Source organism: Anolis carolinensis, chromosome 1 (genome assembly GCF_035594765.1).
Source record: "Anolis carolinensis isolate JA03-04 chromosome 1, rAnoCar3.1.pri, whole genome shotgun sequence".
In the NCBI taxonomy this organism is placed as follows: domain Eukaryota; kingdom Metazoa; phylum Chordata; class Lepidosauria; order Squamata; family Dactyloidae; genus Anolis; species Anolis carolinensis.
In genome coordinates, this window is record NC_085841.1 from 146,334,783 (window position 1) to 146,353,476 (window position 18,694).

Sequence of the window (18,694 nt, forward strand, 5' to 3'; positions counted from 1 at the left end):
TGTAATTTTCCAGTTCTGACCATAAGGCTCTGATTTGGGCTATCTTCCTCATTGCAGGTATATAGACATTTATTATCAGCAGAGTGTGGTACTTGAATCGAATTATCACTGCCATGGCACTTGTTTTTAGTTGGGAAGGGGCCTTGTTATGGCACATAGGGTGGTGGAGTAGGAACCCAAATCTACCTTTAGCTCTTCTGGGTTTAGCCCCAGGCTCTGATCCTACTGAGTATGAGTGAAATCTGTTAATTATCAATTCATTTATAGACCATGTTTCCTGGATCAATATGATATCATGGTGATAAAGGAAGTCTGTGAAGCAGGGGTCTCTGGTGAATGCAAGCCACCCATGTTAGAAAGGTGATCTTATGCTGGTAATCTGGCTGTCATAAATCAGGGGGAGCTAGGGCAGTCTCTATTGGGCTTCTCTTCTTGTATGAAGGTGGTGTGGGTTGTGCTTCTGATGGAGAGGCTGATTCCTCAATCAGTGCCACATGTGTAGTAAAATGTGGATCATTGGTGAGCAAAGATAAAGGAAGTGAGGGAGGCTGTTTCTCCTGTAAGATGGGCTCCTTCTGAGTACGGGAAGACCTCACAGAGTGAGAAATGAATGGGGAGGCACATGGGGAAACAGCTCCAGTCTGTTTCTCTGAAGTGCTTGTGTGAAGTGGTAAGTGAGGTTTGCACTGCCCTTTGATTTTGTTTTTGGCTGTAGTTGCTGTTAGTGCTCTGAGTGTTTCAGAGGAACTACTGTCATTAGAGGAGTCACTTACAGATAAATCAGTACAGTGAACTGATAATTTCCTGATGTGCTTTCCCATGGAAGGAGAATTCAGAAGAGCAGCTGGATTTGGGCTCATGCTGGATTTCCATGTCATTGTTATTTGGTGCCTGTGTAATCATATTTTCAAACTGTGCTAATTTAATTTTCAAATTGCTGGGTTCTGTCTGAGTTTCTGATCCAGGAACCTTTAAAAGGTCATGCTCTCTTCCAGCGATGAGGTCACAGACTAATAAATCTTTAAAGACCCTATTGATAGCAATGAAATGTTTGAGCCATAGAGCATTTTTCAATTTTGTCAGGCCATCAGGTATTGAGGAATTGTGGAAGGTAAGAAGTATACATTTGGCACCTGTATAATTTGGGAGGTAATGATGATCTTTTAAATCTATCAGTCTGTGCTGATAATTTAGTATCTGTGATAGCGAGTTTAAAATGTGTTGGCGGCTGCTACATTTAAATTCATTTTGGTGAAAGCCAACATATCTCTTGACAAGGCTGAATGATGTATTTTTGGGAGGAGCTGGCTAAGTGAGGTTATCTCTGTTACTTTCCTGCTCTGGAGAATGTCCTGGGCTGGACCCTCGAAGTGGGGAGGCCAGTCTAGTTGGTGCTGGATTTATGGTAGGTGGTTCAAGAGATCTCTTACTCACAATTTTTTGTCGTCTCTGCAGAGGGAATGTAAGAGTCAATTCTCATCTGTTTTCCTGTTTCTGAATTATTTGTGAGTCCCTGTTTCATTGCTGGTGTTGGTCCAGGTTCTTTTCTTCCCCCTGAGTGACATTTTGAAATGTGGATCTTGGGTCATCTGGTGTGAGCTGCTCTCTGTTTGGGAGCTTAATTCAGGAGCTGTTAGTTGGTTGCCATCTTGGTCCCTTCCCCTTGTTATGTACACTCATTTCTTCCAAATCCTTGATTATCACACCTCTCTTATTATGTGGATCGTCAAACATTTGCAGCTTTTCTCTAACATCTGGTGATGGATTCAAAAGATCAAAGAACTCTTCATTGTATATTTCCAGGAAAGGCACTTTAATAGAAAATTCTGTACCATTCTCAGCAAACTTTTCAATTATTTGATGAAGTATACATGGAATAACACCACTAAGTGGATCCTCTTTCCATGTATATTCTTCATTAGGTGAGCTTTCTCCTTCCATAGTGAAGGTCTTTCCTGCACCAGTGTTCTGCACTCACTTATTGCGGGGTTACATTCCCACGATAAGTGAAAATCTGCAAAATAGGGGCACTATTTTTATTTTAATATTTATGCATTTTTAAAAATAGTTAGGTGGCCTTTCTCCCGGGGAGATGCTCCGGGGAGCCATGCCGGGAAATGTGGAGGACTTGGAAAAGGTGGCGGAGTTCTCCACGAGTCCCACCCCTACTTCCAAGTCTTCCCTGTTTCCTGGAGTAAAACAGCGAGTCCGCAATAAGTGAATCGCGAAGTAGCGGGGGAACACTGTAGATAAAGCCCATAAGCACTTCATTCAAGATGGGACAGATGACCCTGTGGTACACTTCAATTTGTTTTGCTTGAGCTCCAAAAACCATGTCAAAATTTGTCTTCATTGACATTTTATCAGCACGGTGGTGCAACGGCTTAAACTGCTGAGCTGTGGAACTTGCTGACCAAAAGGTCAGTGTTCTGAGCGGGGTGAGCTCCCATCGTTAGCCCCAGCTTCTGCCAACCTAGCAGTTTGAAACCATGCAAATATGAGTAGATCAATAGATACTGCTCTGGTGGGAAGGTAACTGTGCTCCATGCAGTCATGCTGGACACATGACCTAGGAGACATCTATGAATAACGCTGGCTCTTCAGCTTAGAAATGGAGATGAGCACCACCCCAGAGTTGGACATGACTAGACTTAATGTCAAGGGAAAACCTTTACCTTCACTATGTCTTCTATGATCTCACAATTTTGACTGATTGCCACACAAGGAAGGTAAAGCAAACTGCAGGCCCCTTTTCCTTTCCAAAAATGTAACCTGGAATATCTGTCTACTAGCTCCACCTGAATGTATATATTCAATTCATCTAAATCTCATCACAATAGGACAGGGCGTGAAAGTTGAGAGCATTTAAGGCACACACATGGAGTGCTCCCACTCTCATAAACACAGTCCATATTAACTCCATTAATTGAAGCCTCCTCCCATTGAGAAATGCTCATTTCATTGACATGTTATGCCATTAAGAAGTTTTCCAGCTTTCCATTGCCATTCGCTGATAAGTATCAGAGTGCAAATTGCAGGAAAGTTTTCACTCATAGTACTGTTTATGCCCCATAATTTTTCATTGTGTTTACCGGACCCCTTCCTTTGTGTAAACTCAAGTTGAATTGTTAAGTCAATTAGAAACTGATTTACATGTTACAAGCTGCATTCCTCGGGTTCATGCCCCTTTTGGAAGGCCAGTCAAAGAATAGACTCAGACTTCAAACCAACAAATGGCAGCTGTTTATTTTTCCCACCATGGGAGAACTAGCAATGGCATCAGGGAGAATCCCCAGCCAACAGAACAATCAGAGGTTGGTGCAGGTATTCCAAATGGCTGTCAAAATGAATAAATATTGTCTGTATATTCCAGTGGGATATGTCAGATCTTTGGGAGTGCAGACTTGAAAGAATAAACCTGTGTTCTTTCTCCTTCAATCTGGTTCATGTGCTGATTTGACCTTTGGGATAGTGTTGCATGCCGAGCTCTAAACCCATGGTTCTATGGGTTACTGAAATCACTTTACACTATCAAAAATACTTAAGTGCACATCTTGCTTAAACTGGAATTAATCATACAGACCCAGAGCTTGGTTTTCAAATGAATTCAATTCATATCTCACTGGAGTGAATTACAGCTCTCCCAGTAAACAAGCATCATTCTGGCTTGAATAACGTTTTTGCTATAATCTAGATCCACATAATGAATGAGCTTACCTTGAAATCCTTTTTGCCTTTCACCTTTTAATGAGAGTACCAAATGTTTCTTTTTGTTAGTAATGAAAATCCATTCATTACACAAAACAGCAGCTGGGAAGTAGGTGGTGGCAGAACTGTTCAAACTCTGAAGCAAACAGCCTGTTTTCACTTGTGTTGTTGTTTCCTCATATTTATGTCTGGTGGTTGCATAAAGCCACCCTTAATGGCATCTGTGGAGCATTTTTAAAATGTCATTTTTTCCCTAACAGACCTTTCCTGTTTAATCTCTGAAAAAATGAAATCACTTATTCAAGAACCTGAACAAGCTAGGTTTATTTTCTCCCTAATTATTTGCTTGCTTTCTGGCATTCCCTTAATATTTGAAATAAATGATCTCTGACATCAGCTGCGGAAGCTGTGAAGCTAAAAGAAAAGGATAAAGAAAAAGAAAGAAATTATGTGGCTTTCTAATAAAGCCTCAGGCTGGAATATTCAACATACAATTCTAACATCTACCCTTTTTGAAAATAATTTTGATGGGAGAATTTTAGTGGTTGTCTATTAATGTGCTTAGTTGCCAAGGAAGATATCTTTTCATTCAAATTATCTTCATGACACCAAAAAAGAAAATGTCTTTTTATTGACTTGTCCTTCACTGTTGCACACTGCTCATATTGCAGGACTTTGGTCCATTAATAGAGAATGCATTACAACAGAGATTTTTTTAGCACTTTTCTTAAGGCAAATGCAGTCTCTGTTCTGCCCTCTATTTCAAAAATATGCAATTTGAGATCATTTTAACTATCACGACTCAATGCTATGGAAACTGGATTTCTAGATTAATAAGGCACCAGCCCCCTTTGGCAGACTAAAAAACATGTAAAACTACAACTCTCATGATTACATAGTGTTGAGCCATGACACTTAAAGTAGTCTCAGACTGCATTAATTCTGTGGCATAAGTGCATCTTCAGGCACATTGTCATTGAAGAAGGAAAGATCTTGAAAACATCTACCAATTACGTTTGCTATTGTGTTGCAATTCCCATTATCCTCAGTCCACATGGCAGATAACAAAAAATGTTTGGGAGTTCAATAACATCTGGGGACCCAAACTGGGGAAAAACTAAAGAACACTAACTACCATGTAAAAAATATAGTTGGCCCTCTGTATCCATGGATTTTGCATCCAAGGCAACCATAAGGCTGATAAAAATGAATTTGACACCACTATACTCCTATTGATGCAGTCTAGAATCACATTGGCTAAAAGCTTCTGCATCACACTGTTGACTCATGTTCAGCTTGTGGTCTACCAGAACTTCTAGATCTCTTTCACGTGTACTGTTTACAAGCTAGGTGTTTCCCATCATGTATCTGTGCATTTCATTTTTTTCTGCCTAAGTGTAGCATTGTACAGTTTTTCCTGTTGAAATTCCTTTTGTTAATTTTGGCTGAGTTCTTCAATCAGTTGAAGTAATTTGGATTTTGATCTTGTCCTCTAGGGTATTAGCTACCCCTCCTAATTTAGTGTCAACTGCAAATTTTGTTACCAGACCTTTGTCTTTTGTGTGCTCAGCTTATGCTGATTTTTCTTTTAAAGTACAGATTGTGAAAGAGTTCCTTATAGGTTCTTTCCCTGTTTCTTCTTACACTTCTCTTGATCTGCCAAAGAGATAATGTCTTAGCTTTGTTTCAATAAACAGGCATTAAGTATGGCTCTCTATCTCTTCTAGCTAGTTAGCTAGCTAGTTAGAATGTTTCTATCTCAATGATTTTTTCATACTAAAGATTACCTTTCTCACTTAAGAGTAGATTCAATGTGATTACTTTCCAAGGAAATAGGCAAGGTCTTTGACCAGTCTGATATTTACAAAGTGTTCAGTCTGTATATATGTGAGCTACAAGTCCATGTTCAGCCATCACGGCTATTTTCTTTGTAGAAAATGCTGTAATATGGCAAGAGTTGTTAATATGGCATTTATTATACATTAAAATGGTACGTGACAAATATCCATAAGCATTTCTGTGCAAGAACCAACATCTCTGCATCAAAATATTATTGTTTCCGGCACAGAAAAAGCTGGTTGCTGTGCAAAACAACCACGCATGAAGTTTTTAACTGTGAAAATTTATATCAATCCAGGATTCTTCCTGTCACAATTACTTAACGCTTGAAAAGGATGTTTTTGATCATTTTTCTGAATATTTCTGAATTTTCTTTCCATCCATTGCATTCCCCCAGTGAAAGATTATCTTGGTTTGAAAGATGGAGAGCAATGCTATTTCCCCAAAAGACCTGCCACCTTGGGACTTACAACTGAAGATCAATCATGTTCTTATCGTACCATAATCTAAAAAGACACTTTGATGGGAGAGGTTCCTCTTATAGATTACCATTGGAAGCCAGTTAGGGTAATCTGGAGAGGAAAAAATGTTCTCTCCAACATGACCAACTATTCACACCTTAAACAGTATCAAATTGATATGTACTCTCCAATAATGTGTTTCTGTGCACTATCATGCAACACAAAGCTATACACTGCCCTGGCATTGTTAAGATAACCAATTAGTTCTCTGGCTATTTTAATCTGCATTATGGTCTGCTAGGTCACTGTTGCTGTCATCTTCTGGAGTTAAAATCCTTAGGCTGGCAGCAGAACATTCTTGGAGTCTTTGCAGTTCTGGAAGCTACTTGTTTTGGAAGTCAGCCAATGTCACAGTTTGGCAAGCTTCAGAGTGCAGAGTTTGCTATTCAGGCAGAGTGTTTTGTTTAATTTTAGGGCATTGTTTTTAACATCATTGCATCATTTTGGCAACAGAGCATTAATGACAAGGCTCTTTTTCTTTCTTTTCTAACCTCTAAAGGACATACATTCATACATGTGCATTTATTGTAAATAATTTAATATCTGGCATTTACATTCTTTTAACAATCTCAGAACACTTTTAGGTAGAACACTGTGTTGCCACCAGTGCTCGGTCTAAAATCACACACAGCAGTTTTGAGAGCAGCCCAAATAGTAAAGTGACAATATTAATGTAACTAAAGATACAATATGATATACAGTGTTCCCTCACTTATCGCGGGGATTAGGTTCCAGGACCACCCGTAATAAGTGAAAATCCATAAAGTAGGGACACTATATTTATTTTAATATTTATACATTATTTTAGTAGTTATACACTATTTTAAGTCTTTATTAAACAATCGTGTGTTGATAAATTCTTCTCCTCCTGTTGCTGCTTGGGCTCCTTTTTTCTTCCCATGGCTTCTTCCTCCCTTCCTTATGCTGTAAATTGTAATTTTTTTATGATTTATAATAGTCTTTTAGAGTTTATTGAAAAACCGCAAAACAGCGAATCCACGAAAAGTAAACCACGAAGTAGTGAGGGAACACTGTATACACTATTAGGTTTAAGTGACTATACAACAAGCACAATTGAGATGCCTGTACCACAAAGCATTAAGATACTTTACCTCATGATGCCCCTATCGTATGCTATTAGCATGATCAGAGGCAGCGACAACTTACTGGTATGGTGACCATCCCTATCACATCTCCAAGTGTGGTGCAATTGCGATGCTTCCAATTAGGGGCACAACTCTGCCCTCCTCCCAGTTTCACTTCTCCGGCATTTTCTTAAACCTTCTGACATTAAAAAACTTCACACTTTCAGTGATAAAATTCAAAGTTAGGGCATGCTAAGTACCAACAGACCTGCTCAGAATTTTCCCTCATGTACAGAGATGAGTCAGGATTGTGGACTTGTCCTCCAGTCCTTTAAGACAGTCTATCCTTGTGCAAAAATTCATATATTTCTAAAGTAAGTAAAGGTAAAGGTTTTCCCCTGACGTTAAGTCCAGTCGTTACCGACTCTGGGGGTTGGTGCTCATCTCCATTTCTAAGCTGAAGAGCCGACATTGTCCATAGACACCTCCAAGGTTATGTGGCCAGCATGACTGCATGGAGTGCCGTTACCTTCCCGCGGGAGCGTTACCTATTTATCTACTCACATTTGCATGTTTTCGAACTGCTAGGTTGGCAGGGTTTCTAAAGTAATCCAACAAATTTAAACTGTGAGTTTTAAAATTACATTATATTAATATTGTATTTTTATGTATGTATGCTATCGTGATGTGTTTTAGCTGTGTTGTGCCCTGCCTCGATCCATGAGGAGAGGCAGGTAACAAACAAAACAACAACAACAGCAACCTTTTCCTCCTCCTCCTCCTCCTCTTCATGTTTTAAATTTGCACAGCAAAGCTGAAAAAAACAAGTGCCTTTTCATCTGTTTGTTAACTCCCACCTAGGTGGCATTTATCACAAAATAAGATGAGTTTCAGGCAGCTGTCAAATTCATAAGCTCTTTTGCAAATTAAATCTAGAGATACAAATTTGGCCTAAGCATGTGGTAGCAGAGACCATCTACTGAAAAGAATGTTCATGGGAAGAGTTTGGAAAATGTGGCCTTTCAGATATTGTTGGACTGCAGTTTTAATCATTCCTAGCTAAGAGTCAGTTACAACGGTTGATAATTCTCTTTCCCTACATTGTGTGTAGAACAGGTGACTTTCAGGCACCCTGTGTCTGGGGCTACAGTTCGAAAAGGGCACCCAGAGATCTTAGGGGTACATTGGTTCCTTCTGTGCTGAATAAGCAACTGGCAGATATTTTTCCAAAAATGCTGGGCTTGCTTTTTACATCCCATCAGCTACATTTCCTGACTTGCTTTGAACATACTTCTACCCTGATTCAGTCATGCTGCATGCAGCTGTAAAGCTTGCACTTTTTTAAAATAGCATCCTGTGTTTTCATTCTTAAGATGATTGATGCATAAGATAGTAATTCTTGTAGATGGCATATGTGCTTGTCTCCCCCCTCTTTCAATCTTGAACAGGGCTGGAGGTTTTGCTTCTCAGCATGGGAGGAGGCGGCTGATGTGATTTCCTCCTTCTTTTTTCTTGACATTCACCTTGTTTGTGCCCTTGTCTCATCTACCATGAGTCAAAATTAAGAGTCCTTTGGCCACAGCAGGTGTTCGATCATTGCAGAAGACACAGCAGCTGTATACTCTCCTGCTGCCTTCAGGCATTTGAAGGGAGTAGCAGGATTTATTCACTTCTATGGCTCACCTTATTTATTTATTCCAGGTTTTTATCCACCTTTCTTCCAAGGAGTTTAAAGTGGCATACATCATGGATGTGAAAGCTAACATGGTGTAATGATTTGAATGTTGAATTTGAACTCTGGGAAACCAGGGTTCGAATATCTACTTGGCTGTGGACACCCATTAGTTGGCCTTGATAAAATCACACTCTCTCATCCTTAGAGGAAGGCAATGGCAAACCTCTTCTGAAGAAATCCAATTAAGAAAACACTTGAATAGGGTGACCTTAGGGTTGTCTAGGATGTGAAGACATACAACACCACAACATCATGGGGTGATCAGTTATGGCTAGGCTAACTAGGACTGGTGAAAGTTGAAGGCTTCAAACAAGATACACATTGATCCACACATGACGCACATGGCTTCCCACTCTCTTTTATCCTCATGAAGGCTCCACCAGGTGGTTCAGGCTAGGGAATGGTTGGGCTGAGGTCATCTGTTGAGCTTTATTACTTCACTAGGAATTTTAACTTGGTCCTATCCAGTGCTATAATCCACACAAGGTGAGATATGACTAATCTAATTCTATGGAATGAAAATTTATCTACAGTACGGTTTTGCAACCATATCTGTAGGAGATATGTTCAATAACTTACAGTGGAAACAGGAAACTGGATAACAGCAACCCCTATTGAAATGAAGGACTTCTTCCAGAGGTTACTACAAAGTCATCCTGAAGGACAGAGACATACAGGTATCCTGGGAATGCTACCAGAAACAATCAGAAGAAGAAAATTGGGCCAGTTAAGAGCAACATGATTCTTTCAGTGTTTGCGAGAAAACAAACCCCAGTTTACGTTTTCTTTCCAGTCCGTAGATCAACAATCACAGACAAGGAATGTTTGCCTAAGAAAAAATAGGCTGGCTAAACCTTTTAATTTCTGTGGATCAACTTATCTTATCTTTCCAGAGATAATCACTTGCACAGATAATATTATAATCACATTTTAAAGGATGTCAATATGTCTAGCATGTCTTCAGAAAGGCTTGCGTATTCCAATAAAATCAACCTTTTGGAGGAGGGGGGAAGAGAAAGGAAATGAAGTCGTCTGTATTAACATTCATTTCCAAGAAGCTTGATGGGGGTGGCTTTAGCCAAATACATTTCAGAATTTGATAAGGGGCATTGACCTTGCTGCCATTGAACTTTTCAGCATTCTTGATGTACCGTGTGGCTTTCCTGAGTTTTCAAAAGAATCCCAATCTATGCTTTCTGACTTGGAAGAAAATTGCTTTCACACTTCGTAAAACTAATCAAAAATTCTTTTTGCCACCCATCTAGTTTTGATTTGTATTGGCTTGCTCGGTGCATTTTCCTCACAAAGAAGCAATAATAGATTGGTCTTCAAATGGCATGTCATGTTATTAAGATTTCTTTTCATTGATACTCAGTTTTGCCTCTCTTTTAAAACTAGCCCTGCAGCCAGACACCCAGCGATCAAAAGGTGAAGCCATTCCTAGCATAAAAATAGAAATATTTACCAAATTTTCTTGTGACAGATTAATGCTGTCGGAAACACAGTAGCAGAAGCATTGTAAGACATTAGCAACAAGGTAAATGTTTTCCTCCACACTTTGCACTGTAGTTTCATAGGGCAAAATATTTAGACTCAGCTATTTGGTTCACAAGCTCTGAAAGCACCAGAACTATATACACCATTAATGTCACAGGAACAAAATTCTTTGCAGCCTAAGCTTATTTAGTCAAGAGTAAATTCCACTGATTTTAATGAGGCTTTCAAGAAACAGGGAAGGTTAGGATTAAAGCCAATCCACAACTCACAATAAAGCAGATCAGCTTATGGTCACATTGTACAGTTTGTCACTATTGTTGTCATCCATAGCAGATAAGGGACTGAGGTTTGCAGTTTGCAAGTTCCCCCAGTAAGTGTAGAGTTAAGTAACAGGATTTTTCCAAGGTTGCCTTTTATTCTTTTACAATATAAAATTGTTCAATTAAACCCCTCCATCCTCAAATAGAATAGACAGGAAATACTTTGCATTCTATCAACTTCGGCCTTATTTTAGCTGTTGTATCCCATCCGTGAGCCTTCAGGAGATACGATAACAAATAAAACTTATTATTATCATCATGGTGAAACATTATAGTGGGCAATCAGGATCTATGGGCTCTAGATTTGCAATCTCCACTAATTATGGATTGTGCCACATATTACCAAATGGTGGTGATGTGAACGCGGACACGCTGAAGCATGCACATTCATGTTTGTGTGATTTAATAATATGGGGCATGAGTTTTCATATTCATGCATGGTCTCAGAACCATACCCCCACAGGTATGGTAGGCACATTTTGTTTGTACTTATTAATTAGACTTTAGCTTCCCCCCTTTCCCCCTCAAATAGTAAATCTATGAAAAAAATATACAGTAGTGGTTCCCAACCTGTGGTTTGTGGACCACCAGTGGTCTTCAAGAACTAAAATATTGTCTGCGGCCTCATTGTTACTACTACGGATAATAACACAGCCCAAACAAACCAATTTTGTCCTTTGTGTCTTCATTTTTAGGCCTGTTACTGGGGTTATTTGGGGTGCTGATTCAGCACTAGATTATTAAATACGGTTTTCTGTGGGCGAGCAGATGGCAACTACTGGAGGGCATATGTTCTGTATCAGAAACTAGAGCTGATGTGGTCTATTCAGTGCAATTTTCTGAATCAGCACCCCAAATAACTAAACTGAATCTAGAATTGAATGTTAGAGAGTGGTCCCTGGTCAAGTGATCCCTGGTCAAAAAAAGGTTAGGAACCACTTATATATAGTATACACTTGGACAAAACATGGAATGCAAGGAAGCATCTGACTAACTTCAGCTTTAAGTTATAATTAAATTTTATCAGATTTATCAGATTTCAACTGAGAATGTTGAGCTAAATAGTCTCCTTATGCCCACCGTGTAATCTGCTTGGTCAGCTCCTGACAGAGGTAAACAGAAAGGATGCAGCATTTCTGTGCTCTTCTCATATTCAGATGCAGAATGACTGGATGCTAATGGATTCTGAAAGATCTGGAGCACAGGAAAAGATGGTTTCGAATTTTGGGATACTGGTATATACATACATTGATATATTGGAGGTGGCACCCAAATTTAAACATTAAATTCATTCTAAGGTTATTTTATGCACAATATTGTGAAAGGTAACGGTGCTCCATGCAGTCATGCCAGCCACATGACCTTGGAGGTGTCTACGGACAACGCCGGCTTTTCGGCTTAGAAATGGAGATGAGCACCAACCCCCAGAGTCAGACATGGCTGGACTTAACATCAGGGGAAACCTTTACCTTTACCTATTGTGAAATGATTTTGTGCATTGAAACAAAGTTTCTGGTACACCAAACAACTGAAAAGCAAAGGTGATGCTTTCTCAGCTGCCCATGCAGACAATTATTGAGAATGTCAGATTTCATAATATTTGATAAGGGATACTCTCCCTACATTAAAATAGAATATATAGTTTAAAAAACAGATAAATAAATAAGTGTCAAGGGCCAATCATCATCATCTCCAAGTAGAAGAACAGCAAAGCAGTTCCTGCCTTCAGGCTTATACTCTAATTAAGACATGACAACAAAGGAAAAAAGGATGGTAGGGTGGGAGGAGATTACCATTAATCCAGGAGATATACTCTTTTTTTTTCCTTCCCTGGGATGATTATTTTATTATTGTGTGCTGGGCTGCAGAGAGGGCTTTCTACCCACTTCTGGGGCTAGGTAAGATGAAACTATGTCTATGTTCCCTAAAGATCATGTCTGATCTTGGAATCTAAGCAGGGTCAGACATGACTAGTGCCAGTGACATATTAACACATGGGTATGCTGGGCAATTGCCTGCACCCCCCACAAACAAGGGGCCACTTGCTAATCTATACACAGAATGGAATGTAACACTAATTTTCTGATCATCAGCCTCGACATTCAAATATCCCACTAATTTGGTAGGAGGCGAAAAATTATGACTTGTAGCGAAGAGGTGGCATGTCCGCATTCATAAGAGAAACCTTCTCTTGCAATAAAGACATACAGTTTGCTTTTGTTCACATCTTCCCCTTTCTCCTTCTCTTCTTTTTATGTTTTAATTTTTAATAAGTTTTATTGAAGATTTTTTCCATAAATATAAAATCAAAACCAGAATAATATCGATAACCTGCATCCCTACCAAGAGAAAGAAAAAAAAGACAGAAAGACAGGAAAAAAGAGAAATATGCCCTCCCCCCGCCCCAGATGTGTGTGTGTGTGTGTAGGGGCGGGGGGAGTCTGGGGAAAAACAAAAATGCACACACACACATATACATGGGTGGAGTTACACTTAAGAAATGTATCTGTTCCAACTTACATACAAATGCAACTTAAGAGCAAACCTACAGAACTGATCTTGTTTGTAACTTGTATGCACTAATATTGTAGGCTCAGTTTCAGAGGAAGTGGCAAAATCACCTCTGAATACTCTTTGCCCTCCCCGCCAAAGAATGGGTGTGCCTTGCCAAACTACAAATCCCAGCATTCTATAGCACAGAGCCACGAAAGTGGAAGTGGTGTCAAACTGCATTAATTTGCCAGTGCATAGGCACCCTCATTGTAATTCATGGTTAAATAAAAGGCTGGTAAGTAGAGACATGTAAAACACATGCAAGATTGTGTTGTGTGTGAGAAAGAGAGCACTCAAAAATATTCAGTGGAGATTGAATGACAATCTGTTGAAATCAGAATTTGTAAAAAAAATAAAGAAAGAAAATGGCTGGTCAGGAAAATTAGAAAGAAAAAACAATCACAATATGTGACGAAAATTTGTTCAGAGGGAAAATCTTGCTCAAAAGACCAAGAAATAATAAACCAATTCGATACATTCTATAAAACGTTATACTTTAAGGACCAAATAAAGAAGGAGGGCAGGAAAACAGAAACTACAAAAAAATTACAGATCAACAAAGAGAAACTGAATTTCTTTTTTTACTTGGGTGATGGAGTTTTTATGCAGGTATATGCATAATGTAGGTTTTCTGTAAACCATGTTGCCCAATTGTTGATTGGGTTTGCGGATGACTAGGACATTTAGAAACAGCACTTTTCCTTCGTTTTCTTTCTCCATGGCGAATTGGATGTTTGGGTGGACGCAGAGGTTGTCCAGGAACTTGTTTAGTTTTTCTTCATCCACATATGTCAGCCATATAGTGGGTTTTTTGGTGCTTTTTCCAGGGCTTGTTTTACAAAGTGTTCCATGTAAAAATTTCCTATGACCGAGCTACTCCATCTTAACATAAGATTTTTTTGTTTTTTATTCGTTCAGTTGCTTCTGACTTTTTCTGACCTCATGGACCAGTCCACGCCAGAGCTCCCTGTCGGCCGTCGCCGCCCCTAGTTCCTTCAAAGTAAAGCCAGTCACTTCAAGGATACCGTCCATCCATCTTGCCCTTGGTCGGCCTCTCTTCCTTTTCCTTCCATTTTCCCCAGCATCGTGATCTTTTCCAAGCTTTTCTGTCTCCTCATGATGTGGCCAAAATACTTCAACTTTGCCTCTAATATCCTTCCCTCCAGTGAGCAGCCAGGCATTATTTCCTGAATGATGGACTGGTTGGATCTTCTTGCGGTCCAAGGCACTCTCAGGATTTTCCTCCAGCACCAAAGTTCAAAAGCGTCTATCTTCTTTCACTCAGCCTTGCTTATGGTCCAGCTCTCACATCCATAGGTTACTACGGAGAATACCATTGCTTTAATTAAGTAGACTTTTATTGCCAGTGTGATGTCTCTACTCTTCACTATTTTGTCAAGGTTGGCCATTGCTCTCCTCCCAAGAAGTAAACGTCTTCTGATTTCCTGGCTGCAGTCTGGTCTGCAGTGATCTTCATGCCTAGAAATATAAAGTCTGTCACTGCCTCCATGTTTTCTTCTTCTGTTTGCCAGTTATCAATCAGTCTGGTTGCTATAATCTTGGTTTTCTTGATGTTTAACCGCAACCCAGGTTTTGCACTTTCTTCTTTCACCTTGGTGATAAGGCTCCTCAGCTCCTCCTCGCTTTCGGCCATCAGAGTAGTATCATCTGCATACCTAAGGTTGTTAACGTTTCTTCCAGCAATTTTAACTCCTGCCTCGGATTCATCAAGCCCCGCATGTCGCATGATGTGTTCTGCGTGCAAGTTGAATACGGAGGGTCTTGTTCTGTCCAGAAATACAAACAGCTGGTAAACTGTGAGTTGTAGGTCAAAACACCCGGGGATCCACAAGTTGAGAACCACTGCAAGACCTTGTAAATCTACAGATCACCCAATTCCATAGCTTTGAGCCATGGCAGTTGAAGCAGTGTCAAAACTTAATGAATTCTTACGTTACTGAAAGTATTTGAATCCATGAGCAGGCAAAAGGCTGGTGTGCAAAGATGTAGGCAAAGCTCACTCTCTTACAGAGAGATGAATGTGCAATGTGAACTGTTGTGTAATATTGTATCCTGAAACATAGAATCATAGAGTTGGAAGAGACCTTGTGGGCCATCCTGCCCAACCTCCTGCCAAGAAGCAGGAAAAGGCATTCAAAGCACCCCGTGTAAGTGTGTGTTTGTGTGTGCGTGAGAAGGAGAGCGCGCATATCCTAGAGAGGCCGAGCCAGCTTCCACACAAAGCCCCAATTTCCTCGAGCCTCGCTCTGCGGAAGGATATTTTCCTTCTTTGCCCCGCAACCACCTCATTGAATGAGAAAGAGAAAAAAAACAGGGGCGGGGCGAGTGAGGCCTAGAGGGGTCGAGATTGGATGGCTGGGAGCGTGATTGACGCAGCTACGGCCCAATGGGTTTCGCGGCGGGCGGGCCTCGCGCGGGGACTCTCTCTGCCAGCGCAGTCGGGCGGCGCGCGGGCAGGCGGGCTTTGTATGTGTTCGGGGCTCGCGCCGCCAATGCAGAGCTCCTGCAGCCGCCGCCGCCACTGCCGCGTTGCAAAGGGAAGCGAGAGGATCCCGGCCACGTAAGCCGCTATTAATACCCGCCGTGCTGGGGGAAGAGGATGCCTTGCTGAAAAGGGGTGGGCTCGGCCATCCCTTCCTTCCTTCCTCTCCTCCCCAGCTCCGTCTACCTCCAAAACCGACGCCTGCAAGACATCCAGAATATATATTCATGCATGATCAAAACAGCTTGTATCGTCCTTTCTTTGCATCCCAAGGAAAGAAAGAGAAAGGGGATCCCCTTCCATCATCATCGTTTGGGTGCTGATTATTACTATTATTGCTTTATGGATAGCTGAAGGAGCGTTTTATCCTTGGTTGCACTTATTTTTTTATTATTATTCTGATCCAAGGGGAAAAGGGAGACAAATACCCTCAGGGTTTTTGTTTTTGCAGCGCGTGGTGGATCTTTGTGCACCTTTCTTTCTTTGCCTCCAGCGGAGTCCCAGGTTATCAAAGGAAGAGGAGGGGGAAATAACATCAAAGATCAATGACCAAATAGAGGGGAGATTCCCACTGAAGGGGACAAGGAACCGAGAGCTTTTTTTCCTCCCCTTGCCGGAGCTTCATTCTGAAAGTTAAATGCTCCCTCGTTTCTGGAGAGAGAGAGAGAAGGGGACAAAAAGCACCAGACGCCATCTACAGTTAAAAGGAAGGTAGAAAGAGCCAGCAGCATCATCATCATCGCAATTGCATCTCGGTTTCTAAAGTAAAGAACGGGAAATCCTGCCTGCTGGGTAAAGAAACAGTGAGTGCTTTTGAGAGAGGCGTGATCAAGGAAGACTTGGGAGAGCAACTTCATACGATTGTTTTTGTATTATTATTCCTATTCTGCACAGGACAAAAAGAAGCAAGCGGATGCTTTGCAATCGTGGGAAGACTTTGCATTGCAAAGAGCAACCAAATCGTATTTTATAATCATATATATGTATATATATACACAGAGAAGAAACAACTGAATGTTTTGTGTGACGCTTTTGGAAGAGGAGAGATCTGGATCAGCTCAGGCAAAGAGCAACCGAATACTCTCAGCCTTTTTGTTAGGCGCTATTATTGCACCAAGAATCCAAACGAAGCAGTGAATGTGAAGACTTCAGGAAAGAGGGAAGCTACCCAAGACGGAGAGGAACAATATTTTTAATAATAATAATCATTATAACAGTACAGAGAATCCAAGGAAGCAGTGGGTGCTTTGCAATCTCAGGAAGACTTTGCACCCAATACTATTTTCAATTATTATTCGAGTCCAAGGAAGCAGTGGATGCTTTGCAATCGCCTGAGGACTTTGCATAGTATTTTTTAATTATTCTTAATTACTAATTTATTAATAATATTAATAATTAATATTATAATAATAAGGGAAATCAAACTAAGCAAGGAGTGCTTTGCAATCGCGTGAGGACTTTGCGCCCAGGAAGCAAGGACTGAGCAACTTGATACAGCTTTTTCCACCCCAAATTATTATTATTATTTGCAGTCCAGAGAAGGTTGTGACGTTTCTGCCGGGGCGCGCGAGGAGTGTTTTGTTTTGCACCAACTCCAGGGGATCCCCAGCCTCCCAAGGAAGGAAGGCGGGAGCAGGGGATCGTGAAGGGAGATCCCGGCCCGCCGAGGGTGCTTGCGCGCGTGGGGCTTCCCCGGAGGGAGGGCTCGCCGCTCGCTCTCCCGCGCCTTCCCCATGAACATACAACGCTCGCCGCCGATCCCCATCGCGCGCTATGGGAGGCCCCCGCGGAGCAAGACGCAGGACTTCGAGGAGCAGCTCGCCGCCTCCGCCGCCTCGTCCGCCAGGCCGCCTCCTTCCAACGCCGCCGCCGAGCCCAGCCCCAGCTTCAGCCCCAACCTCGGCTCGCCCAGCCCGCCAGAGACTCCCAGCTTGTCGCATTGCGTTTCTTGCCTCGGGAAATACTTGCTGCTGGAGCCGCTGGAAGGAGACCACAGCTTCCGAGCCGTACATCTGCACAGCCAGGAGGAGCTCGTCTGCAAGGTAACCAACTCCTTTCCCCCCTTCCTTCCTCTCCCTTTTCTACCTTGGGGTCCTTCCATACAGCTGAATAAAATCCCACATTATCTGCTTTGAACTGGAATATATGGCAGTGTGGACTCAGATAACCCAGTTCAAAGCACATATTGTGGGATTTTCCGCCTTGATGTTGTGGGTTCTATGGCTGTGTGGAAGGGCCCTGGGTTGCATTCACACTGTGGAATGGATGCAGCTTGAGTTACTTGCCGTAGGGAAACCTCTATGAGATGACACTGAAGAGATGATGCACTTAAACTGCCTTGGGGCCCTTCCATACACATTGGGTAACTTTGGGCGAGTCACACTCTCTCAGGGCCCTTCCACACAGACATAAAAACCAAAATATCAAGGCAGAAAATCCCACAATATCTGTTTTCAACTGGGATATTTATTTGCCCCATTTGTACCCCGCCTTTCTCCACCCCAGAGGGGACTCAAGGCATCTTACACAGGCACTTGTTCAATGCCTACAGATACACATATCAGACATATCTGGGGCCTCTTCCACACAGCTGAATAAAATCCCACATTATCTGCTTTGAACTGTAATACAGTAGTCTCACTTATCCAACATAAACGGGCTGGCAGAACATTGGATAAGCTAATATGTTGGATAATGAGGAGGGATTAAGGAAAAACCTATTAAACATCAAATTAGGTTATGATTTTACAAATTAAGCACCAAAACATCATGTTATACAACACATTTGACAGAAAAAGTAGTTTAATACATAGTAATGTTATGTTGCAATTACTGTATTTACGAATTTATCACCAAAATATCATGATATATTGAAAACATTGACTACAAAATGTGTTGGATAATCTAGAATGTTGGATAAGCAAGTGTTGGAT

The 18,694-nt window shown here is 41.2% G+C and overlaps 1 protein-coding gene across 1 annotated transcript in view; it reads left to right on the forward strand.

Annotated features, from left to right (window-relative positions):
• The first annotated feature begins 15,719 nt into the window (after positions 1–15,719).
• Positions 15,720–18,694, forward strand: part of trib2 (tribbles pseudokinase 2) — a 30,863-nt gene continuing 27,888 nt past the window's right edge. The window contains exon 1 of the mRNA XM_003215418.4: positions 15,720–17,803. Within this exon, the coding sequence (XP_003215466.1) occupies positions 17,495–17,803 (309 nt within the window). The 5' untranslated portion in view covers positions 15,720–17,494. The remainder of the gene's footprint in view (positions 17,804–18,694) is intronic.